At 44.8% G+C, this 23463-nt stretch overlaps 1 protein-coding gene across 4 annotated transcripts in view; it reads right to left on the bottom strand.

Annotated features, from left to right (window-relative positions):
- Window positions 1–2553: 2553 nt before the first annotated feature.
- Window positions 2554–23463, bottom strand: part of galnt14 (UDP-N-acetyl-alpha-D-galactosamine:polypeptide N-acetylgalactosaminyltransferase 14 (GalNAc-T14)) — a 137238-nt gene continuing 116328 nt past the window's right edge. Inside the window, exons 14-17 of one of the 4 annotated variants that reach the window (XR_014570790.1) lie at window positions 16432–16551; window positions 4249–4656; window positions 4115–4164; window positions 2554–4073 (exon numbers count right to left, since the gene is read on the bottom strand). Coding sequence is in view for 1 of the 4 variants with exons in the window: in XM_083791060.1 (XP_083647186.1) it covers window positions 4498–4656; window positions 16432–16551 (279 nt within the window). In the remaining 3 variants the exon portion in view is untranslated. Of the gene's footprint in view, window positions 4657–16431; window positions 16552–23463 lie in introns of all 4 variants that reach the window. The other 3 variants (XR_014570788.1, XR_014570789.1, XM_083791060.1) reach the window with 3 other exon arrangements.

The raw sequence follows: 23463 nt of genomic DNA, 5'->3' as shown, positions 1-23463 counted from the left end.
TCCACCATAACACCACCTTGCTGGAGTGACTGAGTGCGAGTGAGCGAGTAGCCGAGATTCTGTGTATTGGAATTTGGCTCTAGTCGATCAGCCAGCAGGGAGCCAGGGACGGAGGGAGGGGGCAGGAGGGTCCGTGTATTTTACGGCCATTTGAATTCTAATTTCGTATTTGACAAACAGTATTCAGAATACGGTTTGGTGTTCTGAAAACTGTTTGTCAAATATATAAATGGTAAATTAAAACATAGAATAGGCATATGGTTCGTTTTCTGAATACTGTTTAGAAATTGTTCATTAAAAACTTAGAAATAGGTATTTAAAACGAAAATATAACCCGATTCTAGATTTTCGTTGGTGTCGTTCTAAACAGAATTAAGAATTCAAAACAAGACGCACCGCGACCTGTACTGTGTTCTCTGGTTCATTTATCTGCTGTAACGTCCCTCCCTTTCCCTTAACAAACTGGCAGGACTGCTCTCCATACAGGCGGTTGGCCAGGTTGAGGGAGTAGGACTTCCCTGACAATTTACAATTACAATTTACAATTTAGGCATTTAGCAGACGCTCTTAATCCAGAGCGATTTACAATAATCAAGAACAAAAAGCATGGGAATACATCACAAAAGCATTTATCATAAAACATGCGTAAGCTAAGAAAGTAACAGTGGAATATCTATATTATGAGACTATACATATAAACTATATATATATATATACTACTATGCTATACATATGTACTATGGCGTGATATGACTATATACAATGCAATTATAGTGCCGTCTACATAACATGCTATAAGTCTGTATCAGATGCTATCTAAGTCTACAGAAATGCTATCTAAGGGGGTAGGGTAAGTGCTATGGGCCATGATGGAGTCTAAAAAGGTGGGTTTTCAGACTACGGCGGAAGATTGGGAGTGATGCTGCAGTTCTGACTGCAATGGGAAGTGCATTCCACAGTTTTGGAGCCAGAAGGGAGAAGAGTTTGGGACGTGTGGAGCGTTGTCCCGGCGTTTTTAGTGAGGGTACTTCCAGCTTCCCTGCGTTGGCTGATCTGAGTGCGCGGGAGGGTTTGTAGGGTTCAATCAAACTTGCAAGATATGGGGGAGCCATACCTTTGGTTGCCTTGAATGCCAGCATCAGAGTTTTGTATTCTGTGCGGGCAGCGACCGGGAGCCAGTGGAGGGAGCGGAGCAGGGGGGAGACATGTGAGAATTTTGGCTGGTTGAAGACCAAGCGAGCTGACTTGTTCAGGTCACTCATGAGCTTAGACAGGTTCATGTGGACGTCATCCTTAAAGTGCAGGACCTCTGCTATCTGTGTGGCTGTGTTGCCATGGGCCCCCAGCAGCACCATGGCCAGAGCAGAGGAGGAGATGCTGATAGGAGAGTAGAACACATTACCGCTGTTGTCATCTTCTGTCAGCTGCTTGAACAGAGACAGGCAAAAGGTGTTGCAAGCTACTGCCAGGTGGGGTGATGGCCCTGTGTCGAAGCTCATCTTGTTGGAAAAACACTTAAAACCGGTTAACTGGGAAAGGAAGGTTAACGTAATAGTTTTGACTTGACCATATACAACATAAAATGATGATGCAGAATTTGGTTTACAGCTTTCAAAGCCTGCTCCAATATTTACTCTTCACCTGGTGTTAATGGTCTCAGTAATGCGGTAGGCCTACGGTTTAAACTGATCTGCCTACATCAGGGATGTCAAACTCAAATCACAGTGGGCCAAAATAAAGCAATTGGTACAAGTCGAGCCGGACTGTGTTTCAACACACGGGCCATTTTTGTGTAGAGGGGTAGCTGAAAGTTGACCACAAGTGATATACTTTCACTGCTGATCAATAGTGCAGAGAAGACGCATGCTTGCGCTTGCAGGCCCTCGATACGTGACAATGCACTCGCAGTGCATTGTGGGACTTGTAGTATTATGGTTGTCCGTGCAATATACCAAAGTGCAGGTTCTAATACTAATTAAATATCATCCTGCGGGCCAAAGATAATACATTCAAGGGCCTGATTTGGCCCCCGGGCCTTGAGTTTGACATGTATGGCCTACATGCTTCATCACTATGATGTCAGCCATGCCCACATATGGAGATCTGTCAGTCTTGCCCAAACATACCAAAGCCCATATGGAATTATATGACGTCAGACTGGCCTCTAGGGTTGTTAAAAGTATATCCACGCATAGATACCTTTTGAGGGGCACTAACCGTCTGTCTGTCTGCCTGCCTGCCGCTCTGCCTGTCTGTCTACTTGCCGCTCTGCCTGTTTGTGCCCATGAATGGAGATGTCTATCCGTGTCCCTTTTATCTCCATATATGGGCATATTACCCTTCTGTAGACAACCTCAACTCCACAGTCTATCTTTTGTTCTGTTACAAGCATAACACTATATCCCTTTTATAGCCCTAAAGCTGAAGTTGTCGGCACGTCTGGGTCTGTTTATACTAGATAGTTTATTAAAATGTCACCTAGTATCTAGGCTACGCTATCACAAACATTTCGTCCTCTGTAGAGAGAGAAAGAGAGTGAGTGAGTGAGAGAGAGAGGCGTCCTAGGGACAATGGAGTCAGACAAGGGCTGCACTTCTTTATTGGCTAAGCAGTTCATCTAACACAGGTGTGTAAGGCTGTTTGTTTTTGTCCCTGACCAAGCTGAGGGCTCATCATCACAAACCAATCATTCATTATTCAATCAACAATAATGTGAAATGAAAAGATACAACATAAAAGTGGTCAATATTCAAAGGCAACAGTTGAGAATTGCATTCTCTCTCTCTCTCTCTCTCTCCCCACATGGACATGGAGAATAACAAAAACCACAACAAATAAAGTGCAAACCTTCATCAATAAATGTCAGGAGCAGCAATAATGACCTATGGATGAAGAGTATACCAAACAACTACCAGCAGCAGATGAAATTGGGCAAAGAAGATGGAGATGGATTTGGCACACACTACGCAAAACATACCACTAGACAGGCTCTGACTAGGGGTCTAGGGGTAGTGGTGGCCTTCAGCATCTGGGGCCCGTTTGATGAACTAATGTGGCCCCCGGCCACTACTGTAAATGGCTGAGTAGGGGTACCCTCTGGGAACAGAAATGGGTGAAATACAGCTAAGGCCGTCAAGGGATAATCATGCGGACATTGCATGTCTGTGTGCGAGAGTTGCACATATATATATATAGATATAATTAGATGTGATGTGTTGGGCTGCTGAAAACAAAACAAAAAAAGAAGAAAAGAAACAGGACCACCGGTAAATTTCCCAAACTTCTGATAGCTAGTCCATGCCTTGTGCTGTGTTTGTGCTGTTCAAAAATATTGTTGTTTTAGTTTTTACTCTGAATAGTATAGTCAAAAAGGTTGCATTTTCTTTCTTTTGGTGTTTCATGAATGTTCCATCCATTCATTATTGTTATTTTTGTATTTTATTTGTGATCAATAGTGCAATCCTATAGTAGGTATATAAATGAAAAAAGCTTTTAAGGATGCAACCTGCAATCATGACTGTTGACATGTTAGCAGTAAAGTAGTGGATCTGAGATTACCGAGAGAGCACTGATTTGAATTGTTGACTTGTGCTGAAATAAATCTAAGAGAAAAATACATTTCAGATTCCTAGAGGCATTGCTCCGGTGAATTGTCAGACAGTTCTCGAGGAGAGGAAAGATAAATCTCATGGTTTTGTGCATGCTGACAGCTCACATTATCAGCGCTTCAATGTTTGCCGAACCAGTCAAAAATATTATAAACAGCCTCAGATGCATATAGCAAACTTGAGAGATGTGCTCAGTCCGTTATTAAGCCACCTGGAGAAGGAACGTTCATTAGGTTTGGTCTTTCCTTCAGGTTGTCCATACACCAACAGAAGGAAACCGAAGCTCGTTGTCTTGGCAGAATTCCCACACCTGTAGCCAGCCAGCATCTTGATGAATCCTCCATATTATTTATGAAACCATAAAACCTATAAACCCTGACATCTCAATATTATTTATTAAACAATAAAACCTATAAACTGTTCTATCTCTGAGGACCCGTCAGCTCAGGGTCCTTGGAATATCTTCTCAAGTTTTCACCCTATTTATTCAGTGTGTCACCCTGTACTGTAACTGACACGCTTTATTCAGTGTGTCACCCTGTACTGTAACTGACACCTTTTATTCAGTGTGTCACCCTGTACTGTAACTGACACCCTTTTTTCAGTGTGTCACCCTGTACTGTAACTGACAAGTTTTCACCCTTTATTCAGTGTGTCACCCTGTACTGTAACTGACAAGTTTTCACCCTTTATTCAGTGTGTCACCCTGTACTGTAACTGACAAGTTCATGCACTTTGTTTTTGACCATCAAAGATGCACTCCAAGTCTCAAAACCTTTTGAGCTTTCAAAAACATTATATTGGCCAGCAACAGTTTATGTCCACATCTGTGTCGTTAGGTTCAAAGTTCACACAGAGATGAAAGGTCAAGGGGTTAGGTGGTCCGGGGTCAAGAGAAGGGGACGTCCCATCTTTGTGTGTAGGCACTGAGTTCACAGGGGCTGATGACGAGCATGCGTGAAGAGTCCAGTCCATCTAGAGCCATTTCTGAGTCCAGACAGAACCGAGAGACCAGGTGCTCCAGGTGAGTCCCTGACTTCTGCCACCGCTGGGAGGGACACAGAGAGCACATTATGTTACATTATGTTACAGTGTATATATATATATATATATAATTATTACTGCCACCGCTGGGAGGGACACAGAGAGCACATTATGTTACATTACGTTACAGTGTATATATATATATATATATATATATATATATATATATATATATAATTATTACTGCCACCGCTGGGAGGGACACAGAGAGCACATTATGTTACAGTGTATATATATATATATATAATTATTACTGCCACCGCTGGGAGGGACACAAAGAGCACATTATGTTACAGTGTATATATATATATATATATATATATATATATATATATATATATATATATAATTATTTCTGCCACCGCTGGGAGGGACACAGAGAGCACATTATGTTACAGTGTATATATATACACCAACAGAAGGAAACCAAAGCTCGTTGTCTTGGCAGAATTCCCACACCTGTAGCCAGCCAGCATCTTGATGAATCCTCCATATTATTTATGAAACCATAAAACCTATAAACCCTGACATCTCACTATTATTTATTAAACAATAAAACCTATAAACTGTTCTATCTCTGATGCGTCGGCTTGGAGTTGTTATTGGTGACTCCTGTAGGACTACACCATACAATGCAATCAGTGGCTTAGGATCAATAACCTTGTATGAAAAGGTATTAAATACACCTGTCCAAAATGTAATTTTAATGGCCCTTTTGTCCATAACAAAACGTGAAATTGTAATTGGCTGACAATATTAGTGGGAGGGGCCTATGTAAGCGACTGTGGCAACCACACCTTGCAATTTCTCTAGTTATTATTATTATTAATATTATTATATTAGTTGGTGTAATGTAGACTACGTATGTTACATTAGTTAATAGTAGTAGCCAAGATGGCATAATAAAAGCATATACCAAAGGAATATGCGTTTACAAAACCAAAGGATCATTCACAAAAAGTGACTGTGTGTGCAGCATACACTAAAAAGCATGAAACACTATTTATATACACAGTCATCAAGCACATGCTTACAAACACACACACACACACACACACACACACACACACACACACACACACACACACACACACACACACACACACACACACACACACACACACACACACACACACACACACACACACACACACACACACACACACAAACACACACTGTATTCTGCAGTTATTTTTCGTTTGTTATGTACATTCTATTAGAAGATGTAATTTTGATGTTGTGTCATATTTATTTTCTCATTCATGATCTAACTCAGTTGGTTTGGCGATTTAAGAAACATTGAGCATACAAGCACTAGCTGTACTTGCAAACATTCACCACAAGGAGGCAACCTCTGTCTATCTTTCAACTTTGTGTACCATTACCAGTACCAGAGTACTGAATCAGGGTCTAGAACTGAGTGGTTGTGTGTGCATGCATGTGTGAGAACAAGCTATTCATTGTTGATAAAGAGTACTATTCATTCATATACATTCATATGCCTTTCTCTCCGGGCGAGGGGGGGCGGAATAATCGATGAACTGATTTTACAAATACGTCCTGTTTACCGCAGACGTCATCACCAATTGACCAGGGAAACACAAACGTTTGGGTCACACAATTGGCAGGTGCTTTGCGATAGGTGCTGGGTAATTAATCACACCACATGCCAATTGTGTGCCCCATCTTTTGTGTCACAAAATCAGTTCATCGATTATTCCGGCCCCCCTCGCCCAGAGAGAAAGATGTCCGTGTGTATCTCTTGAAAAAGTGGAGATAATTGACTAAATACACGTTTTGTGCCAGAGGTTTCACATGGATATGGAACTAGAGGACCATATTTCACTCCACGTCTTTGGAATTATTTAATGGGTGAGTACAAACGGAGCATTGATCACATTTATGCCGCACATGTTTCATTTCTACCAGGTCCTGGTGCAAGCGATCTATGCCTGTGATACATGAAAATGTACGTATAATTAAATGATCACAGGCATTCTAGGTCTACACCAGAACATGCTCTCGACCGCCCAGGCTCCAAAACACGCACATTGGACAGAACTTTTCTCCACACTGCTGTCCAGGTGTGGAACAGCCTACCAGAGCATGTAGTGGACTCCATCACAGACAATGGAACAGCCTACCAGAGCATGTAGTGGACTCCATCACAGACAATGGTCTTCAAGCCTTTAAACGCAGAGCTCACAGATATCTCCTGACCACCCCTCACACCGACTGTTGAGCTGCAGTGAACCATTTGATTGGCCACTGGATATGTATATTATCTTATCTTATTGTTATTGTTCACAACTGCATCGAATTAAAACAAAAAAAATCCAACCAGAAAAGTCCTATGTGATTGCATTAAAGGACATTAAACTCACTTTACCACTCGATTTGCCACTCACTTTATGCATGCACATATCCTCTATCTATTGTATGTTCTGTAAGATCCAGTCTAGATATCTAAAGGCCAGCAAATGTATGTCACGGTGAGACATGTGAGACAATGCAGAACCAAAAGCAGGCTAGCCTCAGAAACCCAGACGTTTTATTAGGCAGGCAGTGTGTGTGTGTGTGTGTGTGTGTGTGTGTGTGTGTGTGTGTGTGTGTGCGTGCGTGCGTTCTTTAGAGGGAGAACAAAGCATCAGATCAGATCAGACATGGCAAGGTTTTATATCACTAGAGAGAGAGAGAGAGAGAGAGAGAGAAGAGAGAGAGAGAGGAACAGACGAGGAAAGTCAATCTTTGTGGTGTGTGTGTGTGTGTGTGTGTGTGTGTGTGCATAAGTGTGTGCGCGCACGTGCCTGGAGAGAGAGCTTGTGTTAGCTAAGCCAGTGAAGCATATCGCTGTCATGTATCTGTATCTGGTAGACCTTGTAGCAACACGGATTTGAAAAACGTGCGTGCACACACACACACACACACACACACACACACACACACACACACACACACACACACACACACACACACACACACACACACACACACACACACACACACACACACACACACACACACACACACACACACTTTTAGTCCTATTGTTGCTGTGATCAAAGAAACAGAGGACTCAGCAGTCAGCTGTGCTGATGACATGCTCACATTGCCGTGGCGACGGGGGAAGCATGCTGTTTAATTGAAATGATGGGGCTAAATTTAAAAGTAAATCAATTAGCATGCAGGGCCCTCATTATACTGCCTGATACGGCTATAAAATATATCTGTTTGTCTTCACAAACACATGTGTCTCTTTCTCCAGCTCTCCTTTGAACACTGCAGGAGGAAAGCTCTTGCACACACTGGACAAAGTATGAAATTCAAACAAAATATATAATAATTATTATACATGTAACATACTCCTGTTTATTCCTAGACCAGAAGTTATATGTCCTCCTGCGACAGTGTTGCGCGCCAAGAAGGGCCAAGAATAGCAGGCCTACTACGAGCTCACAATGAGTCAAAGTAGCATAATTATTAATCGGGCTCAAGAATGTTACACAGTTGATACGTCTGCATTCGCATGTGCCTATCAACGTTGGGAGCACACACACACACACGCATGCACGTGCCTATCAACGTTGGGAGCACACACACACACACACGCATGCACGTGCCTATCAACGTTGGGAGCACACACACACACACGCATGCACGTGCCTATCAACGTTGGGAGCACACACACACACACACATGCACGTGCCTATCAACGTTGGGAGCACACACACACACACGCATGCATGTGCCTATCAACGTTGGGAGCACACACACACGCATGCACGTGCCTATCAACGTTGGGAGCACACACACACACGCATGCACGTGCCTATCAACGTTGGGAGCACACACACACGCATGCACATGCCTATCAACGTTGGGAGCACACACACACACACGCATGCACGTGCCTATCAACGTTGGGAGCACACACACACGCATGCACGTGCCTATCAACGTTGGGAGCACACACACACACACACACACACATGCACGTGCATATCAACGTTGGGAGCACACACACACACACGCATGCACGTGCCTATCAACGTTGGGAGCACACACACATGCATGCACGTGCCTATCAACGTTGGGAGCACACACACACACGCATGCACGTGCCTATCAATGTTGGGAGCACACACACACACACGCATGCACGTGCCTATCAATGTTGGGAGCACACACACACACGCATGCACGTGCCTATCAACGTTGGGAGCACACACACACACGCATGCACGTGCCTATCAACGTTGGGAGCACACACACACACGCATGCACGTGCCTATCAACGTTGGGAGCACACACACGCATGCAAGCACAGACATAAATCAATCGGGCTCACAGCCTAAAATGAGTTTGATGGCCCTAACCCCTCTACTAGAGCAGTGGTTTGATGGCCCTAACCCCTCTACTAGAGCAGTGGTTCTTTTCAGGCCGCAATCCCCCCCAAATAATCCCATTTAAACTGGGGACGCTCCACCCCGACAAGCACTTGGAACGGTGGAGGTGAGGCATTACATTCTGTTTGACTCTACTACATATTGTGGCAAATATTGTGAGCTTGTAGAGTGTCTATTTTCAGAATGTTCCCTCTTTATTATATTATCTGACAATTTGGCCAGTGTTTTGACCAGGAAAAAAAAAAAAATCATATGGGGATCCCTCTGGGAGTCCTGAGCCACAGGTTAAGAACCAGTGTACTAGCCGGGTCAGGAACGCACCCGGCAGGAAGATTCTACTACTGGCTACAATCAGACTGACGTGCTGCAACGATCACAAGAAGGTCTGGGTGTGACACCACTTATAAATGTGCCTCATTTAAGTGTGCTTACAATTAATTAAATATTAATTGCTTCAACTAACTCTCTGTGTACGGCTATTAGCGCTGGAGTTTGTGATTATTTCTTTTTTTGCAATGTAGCTCGTTTGCATAGAAAGCCGTGACTTTTGTGGCAAATGCATAATTATGCATAATGCATTATTAATTACCAAAATTAAATACACACAAATAGCGTCGGAACACCAAGATGCAATTTGCTTGGCAGGGCGTGTTTCACCCTTTGAGAGAGCCTTGGCAGGGCGTGTTTCACCCTTTGAGAGAGCCTTGAGAATGACGTGGTTTCTTTTAGGCTTATATTATGTGGGTATATAGTGCCAGCAAAAGCAGTGCAATCCTTTAGAGAATTCACCGCTCAGTTAAATTATAATTGTCTCCACCAGGCCGAAGGCATGGGGGGAGAGTATGTCCGTGTGTCCGTCCGTGTGTGTGTCCGTGAGCAGCTAATCTCCGGCACCGTTAACCCGGTCGATGCCATATTTTGCACACACACTCCCTGGATGCCAACGATGAACCTCTGCCCCAACATTTCCAGAACGGCCTGTTATAGCGCCACCAGGAGGCTGCTTTGTGCAAAACAAGTTTTTGCACAGTACACCTACAGATTTTGTCCAAACATCGCGCAAATTGGTACACAGTCTCTCTAGAGCCATTCAACGAAACGGGTCTTTCAGATTTCTCAGACTCCATCCTGATTGGTTAAGATTGGCTTCCAAAGTACACAGGAGTGCTCAGTTTCAAACAAAATGCTGCAAATCATGAACACATCGCGTGATTTCCGTGAAATTGTGCACGCACATTCCCACTAGGCAGAGGAAAAAATGCCACATCAACAATTTCAACTCAGCCTCAAGGTGGCGCTATAACTGGCCCAAAAGTGTTTTTACCTCTAATTTACTTTTGTTGCCCTTTTATCCAACCACCAGATGAAGGCAAGCTGCAATGTCCTACATTCCTATCCTGGTGGAGACCTGTGCCCAGAAGGGCACTTTTTCTAGTTTAATTTAATTTGACTGTGTGACCGTCTCACCTTCTCCTGTCTCTGTCATTGCTGTATTCTCCCAAAATCTCTTCCTCATTTCCTCTTTCCCCCTCTCGTCCTCTCTGTGTCTCTTCATTACTCCTGGTGTCTCGTTGTCTCTAAATGTTTCATTAGACTCTCTTCCTCTCATTTCTTCTCCTATTCCTCCATTCGCCTGTCACATTCTCCCTTTCCTTTCTCTCGCTCTGCTCCCTTTCACCATTCTCTCTTCCCTCCCTCCATACCAGAACCTCTCTCCTGTCATGCCTCCCTCTGTCTGTAGCTCATAGCGTGGCATTTTGTGGAACGCCATGAGCTCGTAGATCTGCTATTTTCTTTAAATAGCCAACGGCAACGTATTAAATATAGTTAAAGTATGGTTACACAGATATTTCCCCGGTTTTAATGGGTTAATAATAATCCAATAACCCAGTTTGTTTTACAGACACTGCAAATCGGGAACAATTTCTTCTTTACAAAATAAACTATCTGATATAATAACAGGCTACACAAACACTTCGATATTCCTTTGTTCTTAACCTCCTGGGGGTGCGGCACCGGGGGACATGATTTAATCAACAACAAAGACTTATTTGGAACAATTTGTCTGTTTATTTTGCTCAGTCCTGACAATTATCACTTAGTAGGTACTGTAATTGTTTTCTTGTTTTTCTTTTGGGTAGAGTCAATTTCCAGTCATTGATTAACAATATCCTTGCTGTGGGCCGTTCTACTGGCCACTCTACCCCTGAGCCACTGCCATATAATGCTGTGTGTGTGTGTGTGTGTGTGTGTGTGTGTGTGTGTGTGTGCGTGCGTATGTGAAAGAGAACATTTTAAACAGGACAAGAAGAGTACAAGATAGTCTGTGTATGTCCTCCAGCTATTACAGCAGCTCCCTGCTTGACTGCTCTGTGTGTGTGTGTGTGCGCGTGTGTGTGTGTGTGTGTGCGTGTGTGCGTGTGTGCGTGGGTACGTGCGTGCGTGCGTGTGTGTGCGTGCGTGTAACTGCGCACCTGGTGCAAGACAGAGTTATTTTAACAACCATAATGATATACTACAGTAAGACAAGACTCCAACTCCTCCAGCAATCTACAACACCTGTCTCCTCTGTGTGTGGCTGTGTGTGTGTGTGGTTGTGTGTGCGTGCGTGCGTGTGTGCGTGCGTGTCACAAAACAGTGATGACTCACATGTTCCTCAGAAACACAAAAACAACAGTCATGTCCATGCACACACACACACACAGTGCTGTGAGGTGGTCTACCCAGTTGCTCATTCTGCCTCTATCTCTCTCTCTCTCTTTGCTTGTCCTCTTCCTGTTCGTCTTCCTGTATCTCAGCATCGATCTCTGTTGTCCTTTATGCCCCCTCACCATCCTGCCTCTGTTTCTATCCATCCATCCATCTCTCTCTCTCTCACACTGTTTCTCTTTTCTCTCCCTGTCTCCTGTTCTACTCTATCGTTCCTCTGTTTCTATCCATCCATCCATCCGTCTCTCTCTCTCACACTGTTTCTCTTTTCTCTCCCTGTCTCCTGTTCTACTCTATCGTTCCTCTGTTTCTAAACATTTCTCTCATACACACTGTTTCTCTCCTTTCTCTCTCTCCGCCTCCTTTCTTTCTCTATCCTTCCTCGTTTTTCTCTCACCTGTCAATCTTACTCTTTCACCTCCCTCTGTCTCCTTCTCCTTCTCCTTCTCCTTCTCCTGCCTCTCTCTCTCTCTCTCTCTCTCTCTATCTTTCAGGTGATTTATTGGTTGTCAGTCTGTTCTCTGCTGCTGTGCTTTAGAGGGCTTCAGGGGCCAACGCACGCACGCACGCACGCACGCACGCACGCACACACGCACACGCACACACAGTCTTGTCAGTAAAAATCACCCTCCTATGCATGCAGGGTAGTGGGCAATATGTCTGTGTGTGCGTGTGTGTGTGTGTGGTGGCGGGGGGGGGGGGGGGGGGGGGGGTGGGGGGGGTTGTGTGTGAGTTTACAGATTGTAAACTCATCCAAACCACACTGCTAGTCTCTGCATTTTCTGTGTCCTTAAACGCCTCACGTCACGTTGAACATTATTCAAGTGTGTGTGTGTGTGTGTGTGTGTGTGTGTGTGTGCGTGCGTTTGAGCCTAAACATGGTCGACTCGGATACTGATGCATCTTCGACTGTCCATCAAGGACTTTGTGGAGCTAGTACCGAGGTGTTATGCAGCAAATCCTCATTTTATCACAGCCAATATACACTCAACCATCTGAAAATCTCTTTTAATTTATTTTATTTTGATACCTCAACTTCAGTTGTCAGCTTCTCCCAGCTGAGTGCTGCCCCCAGAGGAGCTCCACCCAGCTGAGTGCTGCCCACAGAGGAGCTCCACCCAGCTGAGTGCTGCCCCCAGAGGACCTTCTCCCAGCTGAGTGCTGCCCCCAGAGGAGCTTCTCCCAGCTGAGTGCTGCCCCCAGAGGACCTTCTCCCAGCTGAGTGCTGCCCCCAGAGGACCTTCTCCCAGCTGAGTGCTGCCCCCAGAGGACCTTCTCCCAGCTGAGTGCTGCCCACAGAGGAGCTCCACCCAGCTGAGTGCTGCCCCCAGAGGACCTTCTCCCAGCTGAGTGCTGCCCACAGAGGAGCTTCTCCCAGCTGAGTCCTGCCCACAGAGGAGCTTCTCCCAGCTGAGTGCTGCACACAGACTCAGAGGAGCTTCTCCCAGCTGAGTCCTGCCCACAGAGGACCTTCTCCCAGCTGAGTGCTGCCCACAGAGGAGCTCCACCCAGCTGAGTGCTGCCCACAGAGGAGCTTCTCCCAGCTGAGTGCTGCCCCCAGAGGAGCTTCTCCCAGCTGAGTGCTGCCCACAGAGGAGCTTCTCCCAGCTGAGTGCTGCACACAGACTCAGAGGAGCTCCACCCAGCTGAGTGCTGCCCACAGAGGACCTTCTCCCAGCTGAGTGCTGCCCACAGAGGAGCTTCTCCCAGCTGAGTCCTGCCCACAGAGGAGCTTCTCCCAGCTGAGTGCTGCCCCCAGAGGAGCTTCTCCCAGCTGAGTGCTGCCCACAGAGGAGCTTCTCCCAGCTGAGTGCTGCCCACAGAGGAGCTTCTCCCAGCTGAGTGCTGCCCACAGAGGAGCTTCTCCCAGCTGAGTGCTGCCCACAGAGGAGCTTCTCCCAGCTGAGTGCTGCCCACAGAGGAGCTCCACCCAGCTGAGTGCTGCCCACAGAGGAGCTCCACCCAGCTGAGTGCTGCCCACAGAGGAGCTTCTCCTAGCTGAGTGCTGCCCACAGAGGAGCTTCTCCCAGCTGAGTGCTGCCCACAGAGGAGCTTCTCCCAGCTGAGTGCTGCCCACAGAGGAGCTCCACCCAGCTGAGTGCTGCCCACAGAGGAGCTTCTCCCAGCTGAGTGCTGCCCACAGAGGAGCTCCACCCAGCTGAGTGCTGCCCACAGAGGAGCTCCACCCAGCTGAGTGCTGCCCACAGAGGAGCTTCTCCCAGCTGAGTGCTGCCCACAGAGGAACTTCTCCCAGCTGAGTGCTGCCCACAGAGGAACTTCTCCCAGCTGAGTGCTGCCCACAGAGGAACTTCTCCCAGCTGAGTGCTGCACACAGACTCAGAGGAGCTTCTCCCAGCTGAGTGCTGCCCACAGAGGAGCTTCTCCCAGCTGAGTGCTGCCCACAGAGGAGCTTCTCCCGCGTGGAGGGGGGTGCAGTTAGGCGTTGAGTATCTCTTGCTGCTCAGGGACACTTTGACACTTTGCTGAGAGATGGAATCTCTACATGGGGCCTAATTCTAGACTACGTCTGTCTCTAACCATGGTAACGCCCCCCTGCCTGCCTCTGATTGGCCTCCCTTCTCCTAGTAAGATTTATTATGCACCAGCGGGGCGGAGAACATTCTCAGCCTCAAATACAAATTCCACCCCCCCCCCCCCAAGGCATTACTAACACCGAGCAATATTTATTTATTACCTCACGAATATCCACCTCGGATGAAAGTCTGGTAAGACGGTTGTCGGTATAGGCCAATCAAACGCAGGCGGGGCGTTACCATGGTTAGAGACGGACGGAGTATTGAATCACGTGTACCTGGGACCTCGAGGACCGCCCGAGTCCTAGGCGAGCTCGCTAACCATTCAGCTATGGCCGCCTACACCACACACACTTTATATTGAGAACCTTATGGGAACCAACGATTCCCGAGCCATGTGGCCCAAATGTCAGGAGCCTATCACCTGTTTCCTTAGCGTGAAGCAGCTTGATGTACAAGTACACCCCCTGGACATGATGTACAAGTACACCCCCTGGACATGATGTACAAGTACACCCCCTGGACATGATGTACAAGTACACCCCCTGGACATGATGTACAAGTACACCCCCTGGACATGATGTACTTATGCCTAACTCTAGTAGGCCTATGCCACAGGGACTTGCCCCCAATCTAATCTTTGACGCAGAGTGCCAACAGGGAGGCATTGGGTACCATTTATATTAATAGTTTTTCGGTACGACTCGGCTGGGGATTGAACCCAGACCTCCCAATCTCAAGGCAGACACTCTAGAGACACATGGCCATTGGGCTGGTGACACCAGCACTTATACGGCACTGAATAAATGCACTGCAGTTACCACTCTCTGAAGACGCTAATAACTTTACTCTAACTGCAAGTGGCAATTAGCGCTGATGTTTGTGAAATGGACTTTTGTTTTGCCATGAGGCTCATTTGCATAGACAGGGGCAGATTTGGAACCAACTATTATGCATTAATTACCAATTTTAAATATGTGCAAATAGCACCGGAGCACCAAGGCGCTATTTGCTTAGCAGCGCGGTTAGCGGCTTTGTCGGCGCTTTGAGAATCAGTTAGTTTTATTGTAGCATTAGTGGACGCAGCATTAGCTGTGTTATCACCTCTTAGACTTTTATGATAATAATAATACATGCCATTTATGTATCAAAACAAAACAGCTTGTGTGCGTTTGTGTGTGTGTGTGTGTGTGCATGCGTGTGGGCTTTAACCCTCTAAGACCCAGCGTTGCTTTTTAGCAACAATTTTATTTTATTTAATTACTAAATTATTATAATTCTTTTCTGTTCTTTTTTCACCTAAACGTCATCAGTGATGTTCATTGCAATGCCATTTCAATCACATTGGTCATGATATTTGCATATAAATACCCCCCACAGAGGCTGAAATTCACACAAATTAAAAATGTCTGGACTCTGTGCGATTTTGAACATTTTTTTAACCTAAGACTTTTGACCTTTACCCTAATAAAAGTAGGTAAAATAATTGTAATATATGTTTTTTTGTGATCATTAGAATGTCTAGAACATGTTTTATTCATTATTGTGAAAGATATCCCCCAAATGTAAATTATGATTTTTTTATATTATTATATAATTATTATATAATTATTATAAATTTTCCATCAAACTTTATTTTTTTATTTTTTTTAACATATGTTTTAGTGTCAGTCCTAGTAGTACAAAGTAGTAGTAAGGTTGAAATCTATTTTTTGCAAGTAGAAATTAATGCGGGTGTTAGAGGGTTAAGCAACTAGTCGACTATTCAACTAGTCGACTAGTAAATCCACTAGTTGACCTTGTTGGTACTAGTTGACTAGTTGATAAGACAAAAAAAGGGGGAAAAACTTTTCTTAGTTTTGTTTTTCCGTTTTTGTAGGCCTCAAGATCAGATAGATTATAGTTACAGTCACCAATGTACAAAGTTTTTTTTTTTTTTTTTTTTAACATAATAGGTAGTTATAGTAGTAGTCGACTAGTCGACACTAGGAAACTAGGAAACTAGTCAACTAGTAAAAATCACTAGTAAAAACCCTTTGCGTGTGTGTTTGTGTACGTGCATGTGCGTATATATGTGTGTGTTTGTGTATGTGTGTGGGCGTGTGTGTGTGTGCATGCGTGCGTGTGTACCTGCTTGCCATCGCCCATGTTGCAGGGCAGCAGTAGGACCTGCGAGGCAGGGAAGGTGGTTGTCAGAGACAGACAGTGTTGTTGCTGCCGAATCTGCTGCGCATGAGTGTACACCCATTCCTAGAGAGGGGGGGGAGAAGAAAAGAGTGAGAGATTGAGTGATGAGTGGACAGCGATGATACCAGGTGACCATTTTATTCGTCACTCTCCCAATGTCCATATCGTCACTATATCCACAAAGACACTGACAACATCATTTGATCAACACTGTGTGCGTGTGCGTGCATGCGCAGCCGCGTAGCTAGGTGTCGGGCGGCTGTGGCTCAGGAGGTAGAGCAGGTCGTCTAATGACCCGTGGATCGGCGGTTCGAATCCCGGCTCCTCCTGTCCACATGTCAAAGTGTCCTTGAGCAAGACACTGAACCCCACATTGCCTCCGATGAGTCAGTCGGTGTGTGAGCTCGCCACCATTGGTGTGTGAATGAATGTGGGAAGTGAGGACGCTGGCGTCGACTGTTCGTCGCTTCACCTCCCAATGTATGACTGAACGAACCATTGTGAAGCACTTTGAGCACTTGGAAAAGCGCTATAAAAATGCTATTAATTTCAGATGTCAGTAGGCCCCCGCCCCCCACGCAGACACCGCAGCTCAGGGAGAGAAGAGTGGAAGAAAGTGAGAATACAACTTTCTGGACACGGACACACACACACACACACACACACACACAAATTGGAGGATGCAGGATTCTAAATATACATTCATGTCTACACACCACATTAATGTCTATACACTAATTTTCCGTTTGAGTGATTTAACTGATTAGCATTTAACACTTTAGCATAAATTATTAATACTGTAGACACGTCATAAGACACCCATGACAGTCATCACACATTACATGTACTGTAAATGCATCTACTGTAACACTTAAGGAAGGAAGGTTTAAAGAAGGGATATTTCATGTCAAAATCATGTGTTCACAGAACTAACTGATGTCAGAGACGGATGTCAGAGGTCTTGACATTTTAATTTGCAGATGTTGTTTCCCAATTCCCAGGAGAAATCACTTTCTTCCAAAGTTATGCTTTAAGGTAATATCACAGTAAAACCACTTGAATTAATTGTCTCCACCAGGCCGAAGGCATCGGGAGAGAGTATGTTTTGCACTCCGTCTGTGTGTGTGTGTGCGTCCGTCCGTTACCAGCTAATCTCCGGCACCGTTAACCTGGTCGATGCCAAATTTTGCACACACACTCCCTGGATGCCAACGATGAACCTATTTTCCAGAACGGCCTGTTATAGTGCCACCAGGATGCAGACTTTTGTAAACACATTGATATTACTCCTCCAGACTTTGTCCAAAAATCATTACACAGTATCTCTATAGTCATGTGTTCAAGACGGATCTGTCCGATATTTCATATTCCATACTAATTGGCTAACATTGGCTTTCAAAGTTTGCAGGATTGGCCCGTTTTGCAATTTACGTGAAATCTTTCACAGACTTTCCTAGGCTGAGAAATATAATCCTACCCTTTTCACATTGGTGGAAAGGGTGAATTTTTGCAACACACATTTTTGGAACAAAATGCCTCAAATCATCCAATTGCCAAGGCGTAAGAAGAAATGGCACACTTTTCACATTGGCATATTATAGCGCCACCAGGAGGACACAACCTACCCTGCCCTGGTGGAGGGGGCACTTTTTCTAGTTTAACTATGAGAAGAATGTACAAATTCCCCCAATTTAGGGGGTCCACATACTGTATAGTACAGGCCAGGGCATAGCACGATAGCAGTGGCGGCCATTTTCTTGTTCCACTGATCCAGACACCGTTCATTTTTCCAATAGAGATTTGCAAAAATATTTATATAAATTATTTTAAGCATAGAATCAAGCCATCCAGGCTCGGTGGGTCCAGGGACCCTCTGGGTTACTCAAGGGAGTTCCAAATATACCCTTACAGGTCTGTAACTCAGAGAATGTTCAAATGGAACCACCCTCTCAGAGCTATGGTGGTCCTTGAAATTAAAATGATTGAGAATCACCGGTATTGTAATCGTCTAGCAGACCTGAAGTCTGACAGTGTTGATAAACCTGTGCCCGAAATGGTTCCGAACCGATTGCGGTTCCTCAATGTTGCACCCAGTGGAGTAGGTGCATTGCTGCTGGAAGAGGGGGAGGTGCAATCTGGGTATACCCATTCGAGGAAACACATTTTAGTTTTTTGCCTCTGGGGGCATCACCTCTTTTCTGTGTAAAACAGGAACTCGGTTTGGCCAATGCTTCTGTACATGTCTAAGGGGCTGGTGCTGTTAGCTATAGTTCTATGTGTCTGGAGAGATTAGGGGAAGCGTGAATAGGGGGTACTGGCACAAGTGGCACAAGTGGGTGAGGACCTATCCTAGGGGCAGCGTCGCAGAGAGCTCACTGCATGGGAGATGGAAACCTGTTGAAGAACAGGTTCAGCTCATTAGCACCGTTCCACCACGCTGCTTGACTGCTCGTAGCCAGTAATCCTCTTAACCCCGGCACCTCCACGGAGCTCCTGGCCTGTAGCCTGCCATCCAGGCTGTCACCACCCGCCACAGCCTTCTCCAGATCCCTCTGGACCCCCCCCCCCCCCCCCATGTAAGCCCTCTTCTTTCTTTTCAACAGGGCTGTCGGCATGGAACAAGCTCCCACTGTACCTTCGTCAGGCAGCCTCTGTAGACATTTTTAAAGCTCAGCTCAAGACCCACTTCTACAACATTGCCTTTAATTGATCTTTTATTTTTTATTTTTCATGTCCTCACTGTACTGCATTACTGCTTGTTTTTTAATGTCGTTGCCTTGCTTTTCTTTTATTCTCCATTGTTCTGTAAAGCACTTTGAGCTGCATTTCATGTCATGAAAGGTGCTATACAAATAAAGTTTTATTATTATTATTATTATAATGATCCCATTGATTTCAGGGCTTGGTTTTGGAATGCCGGTGGACCCGTTGCGTGTTGTAGGGTACGGTGCTCTCTTTACCATGCAGTGCTTCTCAAAATAAAAACACCTTCAATATTTTATTTCTTTCATAAATAGAGAATCTTTCACTCAATAGAAACGGCTCCTGTCGCAAGTTGAAGTCGCATTTACTATGGAATCGTGCATTTCCCATCAGTGTGTTTTTTGCTCACCCCGACATCATCAGGGATGGAGATCCAGTGCTCGTCCAGTAGTCTGCTGTCACCCAGGAGGATGTGTGCACGCCACCTGGTCGCTTCTCGCCCTTAGGCATCTTACTGGTATATATATATATATATATATATATATTATTATTATTATTTTTATTACTGTTTTTGTAAATGAACGCCCTACTTGATCATACTACAACGCCACACAAGACACTTGTGTTTCGAGCTTGCAGACTTTTGAATTTGAATCCTGAAAAGTAACAGCTTGGGTCATGAGGTTTACACCCGACAGCGACAATATAGTACTAACTGAAGTTTGTCAGGGTTTGGGACATTTTAACAAAATTATTATTAATATTATTATTATTATTAATAATCTTTTTTACGTAAGCTTTTTACACCACCCTGAAAGGCTTTTGCTCAGAAGCAGAAGCAGGCACATGGGCAGAAACGTTATTGGTTTACTTTTGAACAAGCATATAGTGAGGAGTAGGAGGAGATCATTGTAACCAAATATCCTCCCAGCCACCGTGGACGGTATTTATAATGATACAGTACAAGGTTGAGTTGAGCAAGGTTGTACAGCTCGGTATAAAAGTATTTATAATGATAGAGTACAAGGTTGAGTTGAGCAAGGGAGTACAGCTCGGTATAAAAGTATTTATAATGAATAAATGGCCAACTAGTGCGCAAGCAGAGCGCGCAAGTACTTTTGACCGCTACAAACTGTCAACCAATTACAGTACATATACTATGTATATGTACTGTATATGTAATTTGTAAGTTGATTAGCGGTATACTGTGGTTACTTTGCGCTGTACGCAGTCCCAGCCGTCCCGCCACTTTTGATGAGTATGCACCGTCCCAGCAAATTGTGCCTGATACGGCAGTGGTGCCAGATTACATACATGTATACACAGGAGCATTACCTTTAATCCTCCCAACACTAAAACATATCGTCATTACGTCACCATCGAAAACCAATTACACTCTGGCATTGGGTCCTTTAATCCACATATTTCTTACGTCATCATTGAGAGCTATACATATATACTATGTATATATGTATAATGTAATTTGTAAGTTGATTAGCGGTATACTGTGGTTACTTTGCGCCAAAAACCGTCCCAGCCAACCCGCCACTTTTGATGCGTATGCACCGTCCCAGCAAATTGTGCCTGATACGGCAGTGGTGCCAGATTACATACATGTATACACAGGAGCATTACCTTTAATCCCCCCAACACTAAAACATATCGTCATTATATAATATATATATAATATAATAATAATATCTGGTCCCAGCAAATCAGGCACAATTTGCTGGGACGGTGCATACGCATCAAAAGTGGCGGGTTGGCTGGGACGGTGCATACGAGCCGGGCGAAACTATTACTTGCGCGCTCTGCTTGCGCAAGTAATGATAGAGTACAAGGTTGAGTTGAGCAAGGGAGTACAGCTCGGTATAAAAGCTAAGGCTAAACATTTCCCTGTGTGTGGGAGGATGTTTTGCACTGGCACGCACGCACGCACGCCCACAAGACATCTATATTATGAACGATCACACACACTCACGCACGCAGGGACATACACACGCACACAAACGTTCGAGACACAGCCTTTTGAAGTCACTAATTACCACAACACATGCAGGTCATGCAATGAAGTACACACACACTCACACTCACACTCACACTCACACACACTTTATATAGTGTCTAACTAGGTCAGGTTTGTTATGTTACACTAGCACCCACCTGTGTGTGTGCGTGTGTGTGTGTGTGTGAACATGAATATGATTATGCGATGTGACTTTTCCTCTGACCTTCCTGTCTATGATTATGGTCCTTGAAACGCTACACGCACGCACACGCACACACACACACACACACACACACACACACACACACACACACACACACACACACACACACACACACACACACAGTGAAGCAATTTCCTTTCTCAAATATTTGAAGAACATAATTTAAATCTGCCAAATGTATTAGTCATTCCCAGTCGTGCGTAGCCAGACAATCTACAGATCTCAATCTACTCATATACCGTACGTAAGGTGACATCTAAATTCCACATAAAACTGGATGGAAATAATGTGGGGGAAAAAAATAACTGCACTGCAAAGAAGTAGTAGTGGGCAAAGGTTTGTTTGCAGTTCCAGCCATATACTGTATGGTCAAAATCAGTGGATCCTAATCCTTTTAACTCAAGACCCAAAGAATAAATTAGACGTTTGCCCGGGACCCAAACTAGTGAAATCTACAAGCTCGCTACGCGCCGCGTCGTATGCTTGTAGATCGGCCATTTTCACTATTTCTTAAACATTCCCTTTTCTAATTTGTGCCATGTCTTAGATTTTTCTTTCATTTGGTCATGACATTACATAAAAATTTTGAACTCATACGTGCACAGTCGGGTGTCTATGTCCTTGAGCAAGGCACTTAACATTATTTAATCCATTAAATCATAGCGCCGAAGGGTTATTTAATCCATTAAATCATAGCGCCCAAGTGATTTATAGCAACGGAACACTTTTACCGACGGACCGGAAGTTATACCGGATGTGGCTGGAGCAGCTAAATGTAGCCAAAACACTCTAACGGCGATCGACAACAACGGGAGGCATGATTAAATCTAATGCGACTAGCGACTGGACAGCGGGGGCCGTCTAACACAGGATCCTTTCTTAGAATTGGACGGGGATGATTTAGATCGCGAGTTATTAACGCTTTACTGATTTTCGTTGTCGTTGGCTAAACATTTTCGATGACGTCCCACTGTTGCAACATAGAGGATTGCGCAACAGGCGCTCCTAGGCTGTAGAGCGATGCGATCGGTTTTCATATCAATAAACTTCGTCTTTTGGATAAAACTTCGTCCTTGGCGCTGGGTGTTACTAATAAAGGACGGTGAACTTCGTCCTGGGTGCTGGGTGTTACTAACAGAAAGGACGGTGAACTTCGTCCTGGGCGATTGGGGTGTTAACCCCTAACTGCTAGTTTGGTATCATTCCTCACACTGGACCAGATGTTCCAGTAGTTTGGTAGCATCCTCACACTGGACCAGATGTTCCAGTAGTTTGGTAGCATCCTCACACTGTACCAGATGTTCCAGTAGTTTGGTATCATTCCTCACACTGTACCAGATGTTCCAGTAGTTTGGTATCATTCCTCACACTGTACCAGATGTTCCAGTAGTTTGGTAGCATCCTCACACTGTACCAGATGTTCCAGTAGTTTGGTAGCATCCTCACACTGGACCAGATGTTCCAGTAGTTTGGTATCATTCCTCACACTGTACCAGATGTTCCAGTAGTTTGGTAGCATCCTCACACTGTACCAGATGTTCCAGTAGTTTGGTATCATCCTCACACTGTACCAGATGTTCCAGTAGTTTGGTAGCATCCTCACACTGTACCAGATGTTCCAGTAGTTTGGTATCATTCCTCACACTGTACCAGATGTTCCAGTAGTTTGGTATCATTCCTCACACTGTACCAGATGTTCCAGTAGTTTGGTATCATTCCTCACACTGTACCAGATGTTCCAGTAGTTTGGTAGCATCCTCACACTGTACCAGATGTTCCAGTAGTTTGGTATCATCCTCACACTGTACCAGATGTTACAGTAGTTTGGTAGCATCCTCACACTGTACCAGATGTTCCAGTAGTTTGGTATCATCCTCACACTGTACCAGATGTTCCAGTAGTTTGGTATCATCCTCACACTGTACCAGATGTTACAGTAGTTTGGTAGCATCCTCACACTGTACCAGATGTTCCAGTAGTTTGGTAGCATCCTCACACTGTACCAGATGTTCCAGTAGTTTGGTATCATTCCTCAGTCAGT

This window comes from Protomyctophum parallelum (genome assembly GCF_964188405.1).
Source record: "Protomyctophum parallelum genome assembly, chromosome: 19".
In the NCBI taxonomy this organism is placed as follows: Eukaryota; Metazoa; Chordata; class Actinopteri; order Myctophiformes; family Myctophidae; genus Protomyctophum; species Protomyctophum parallelum.
This window is presented reverse-complemented; position numbering and strand designations above follow the sequence as displayed.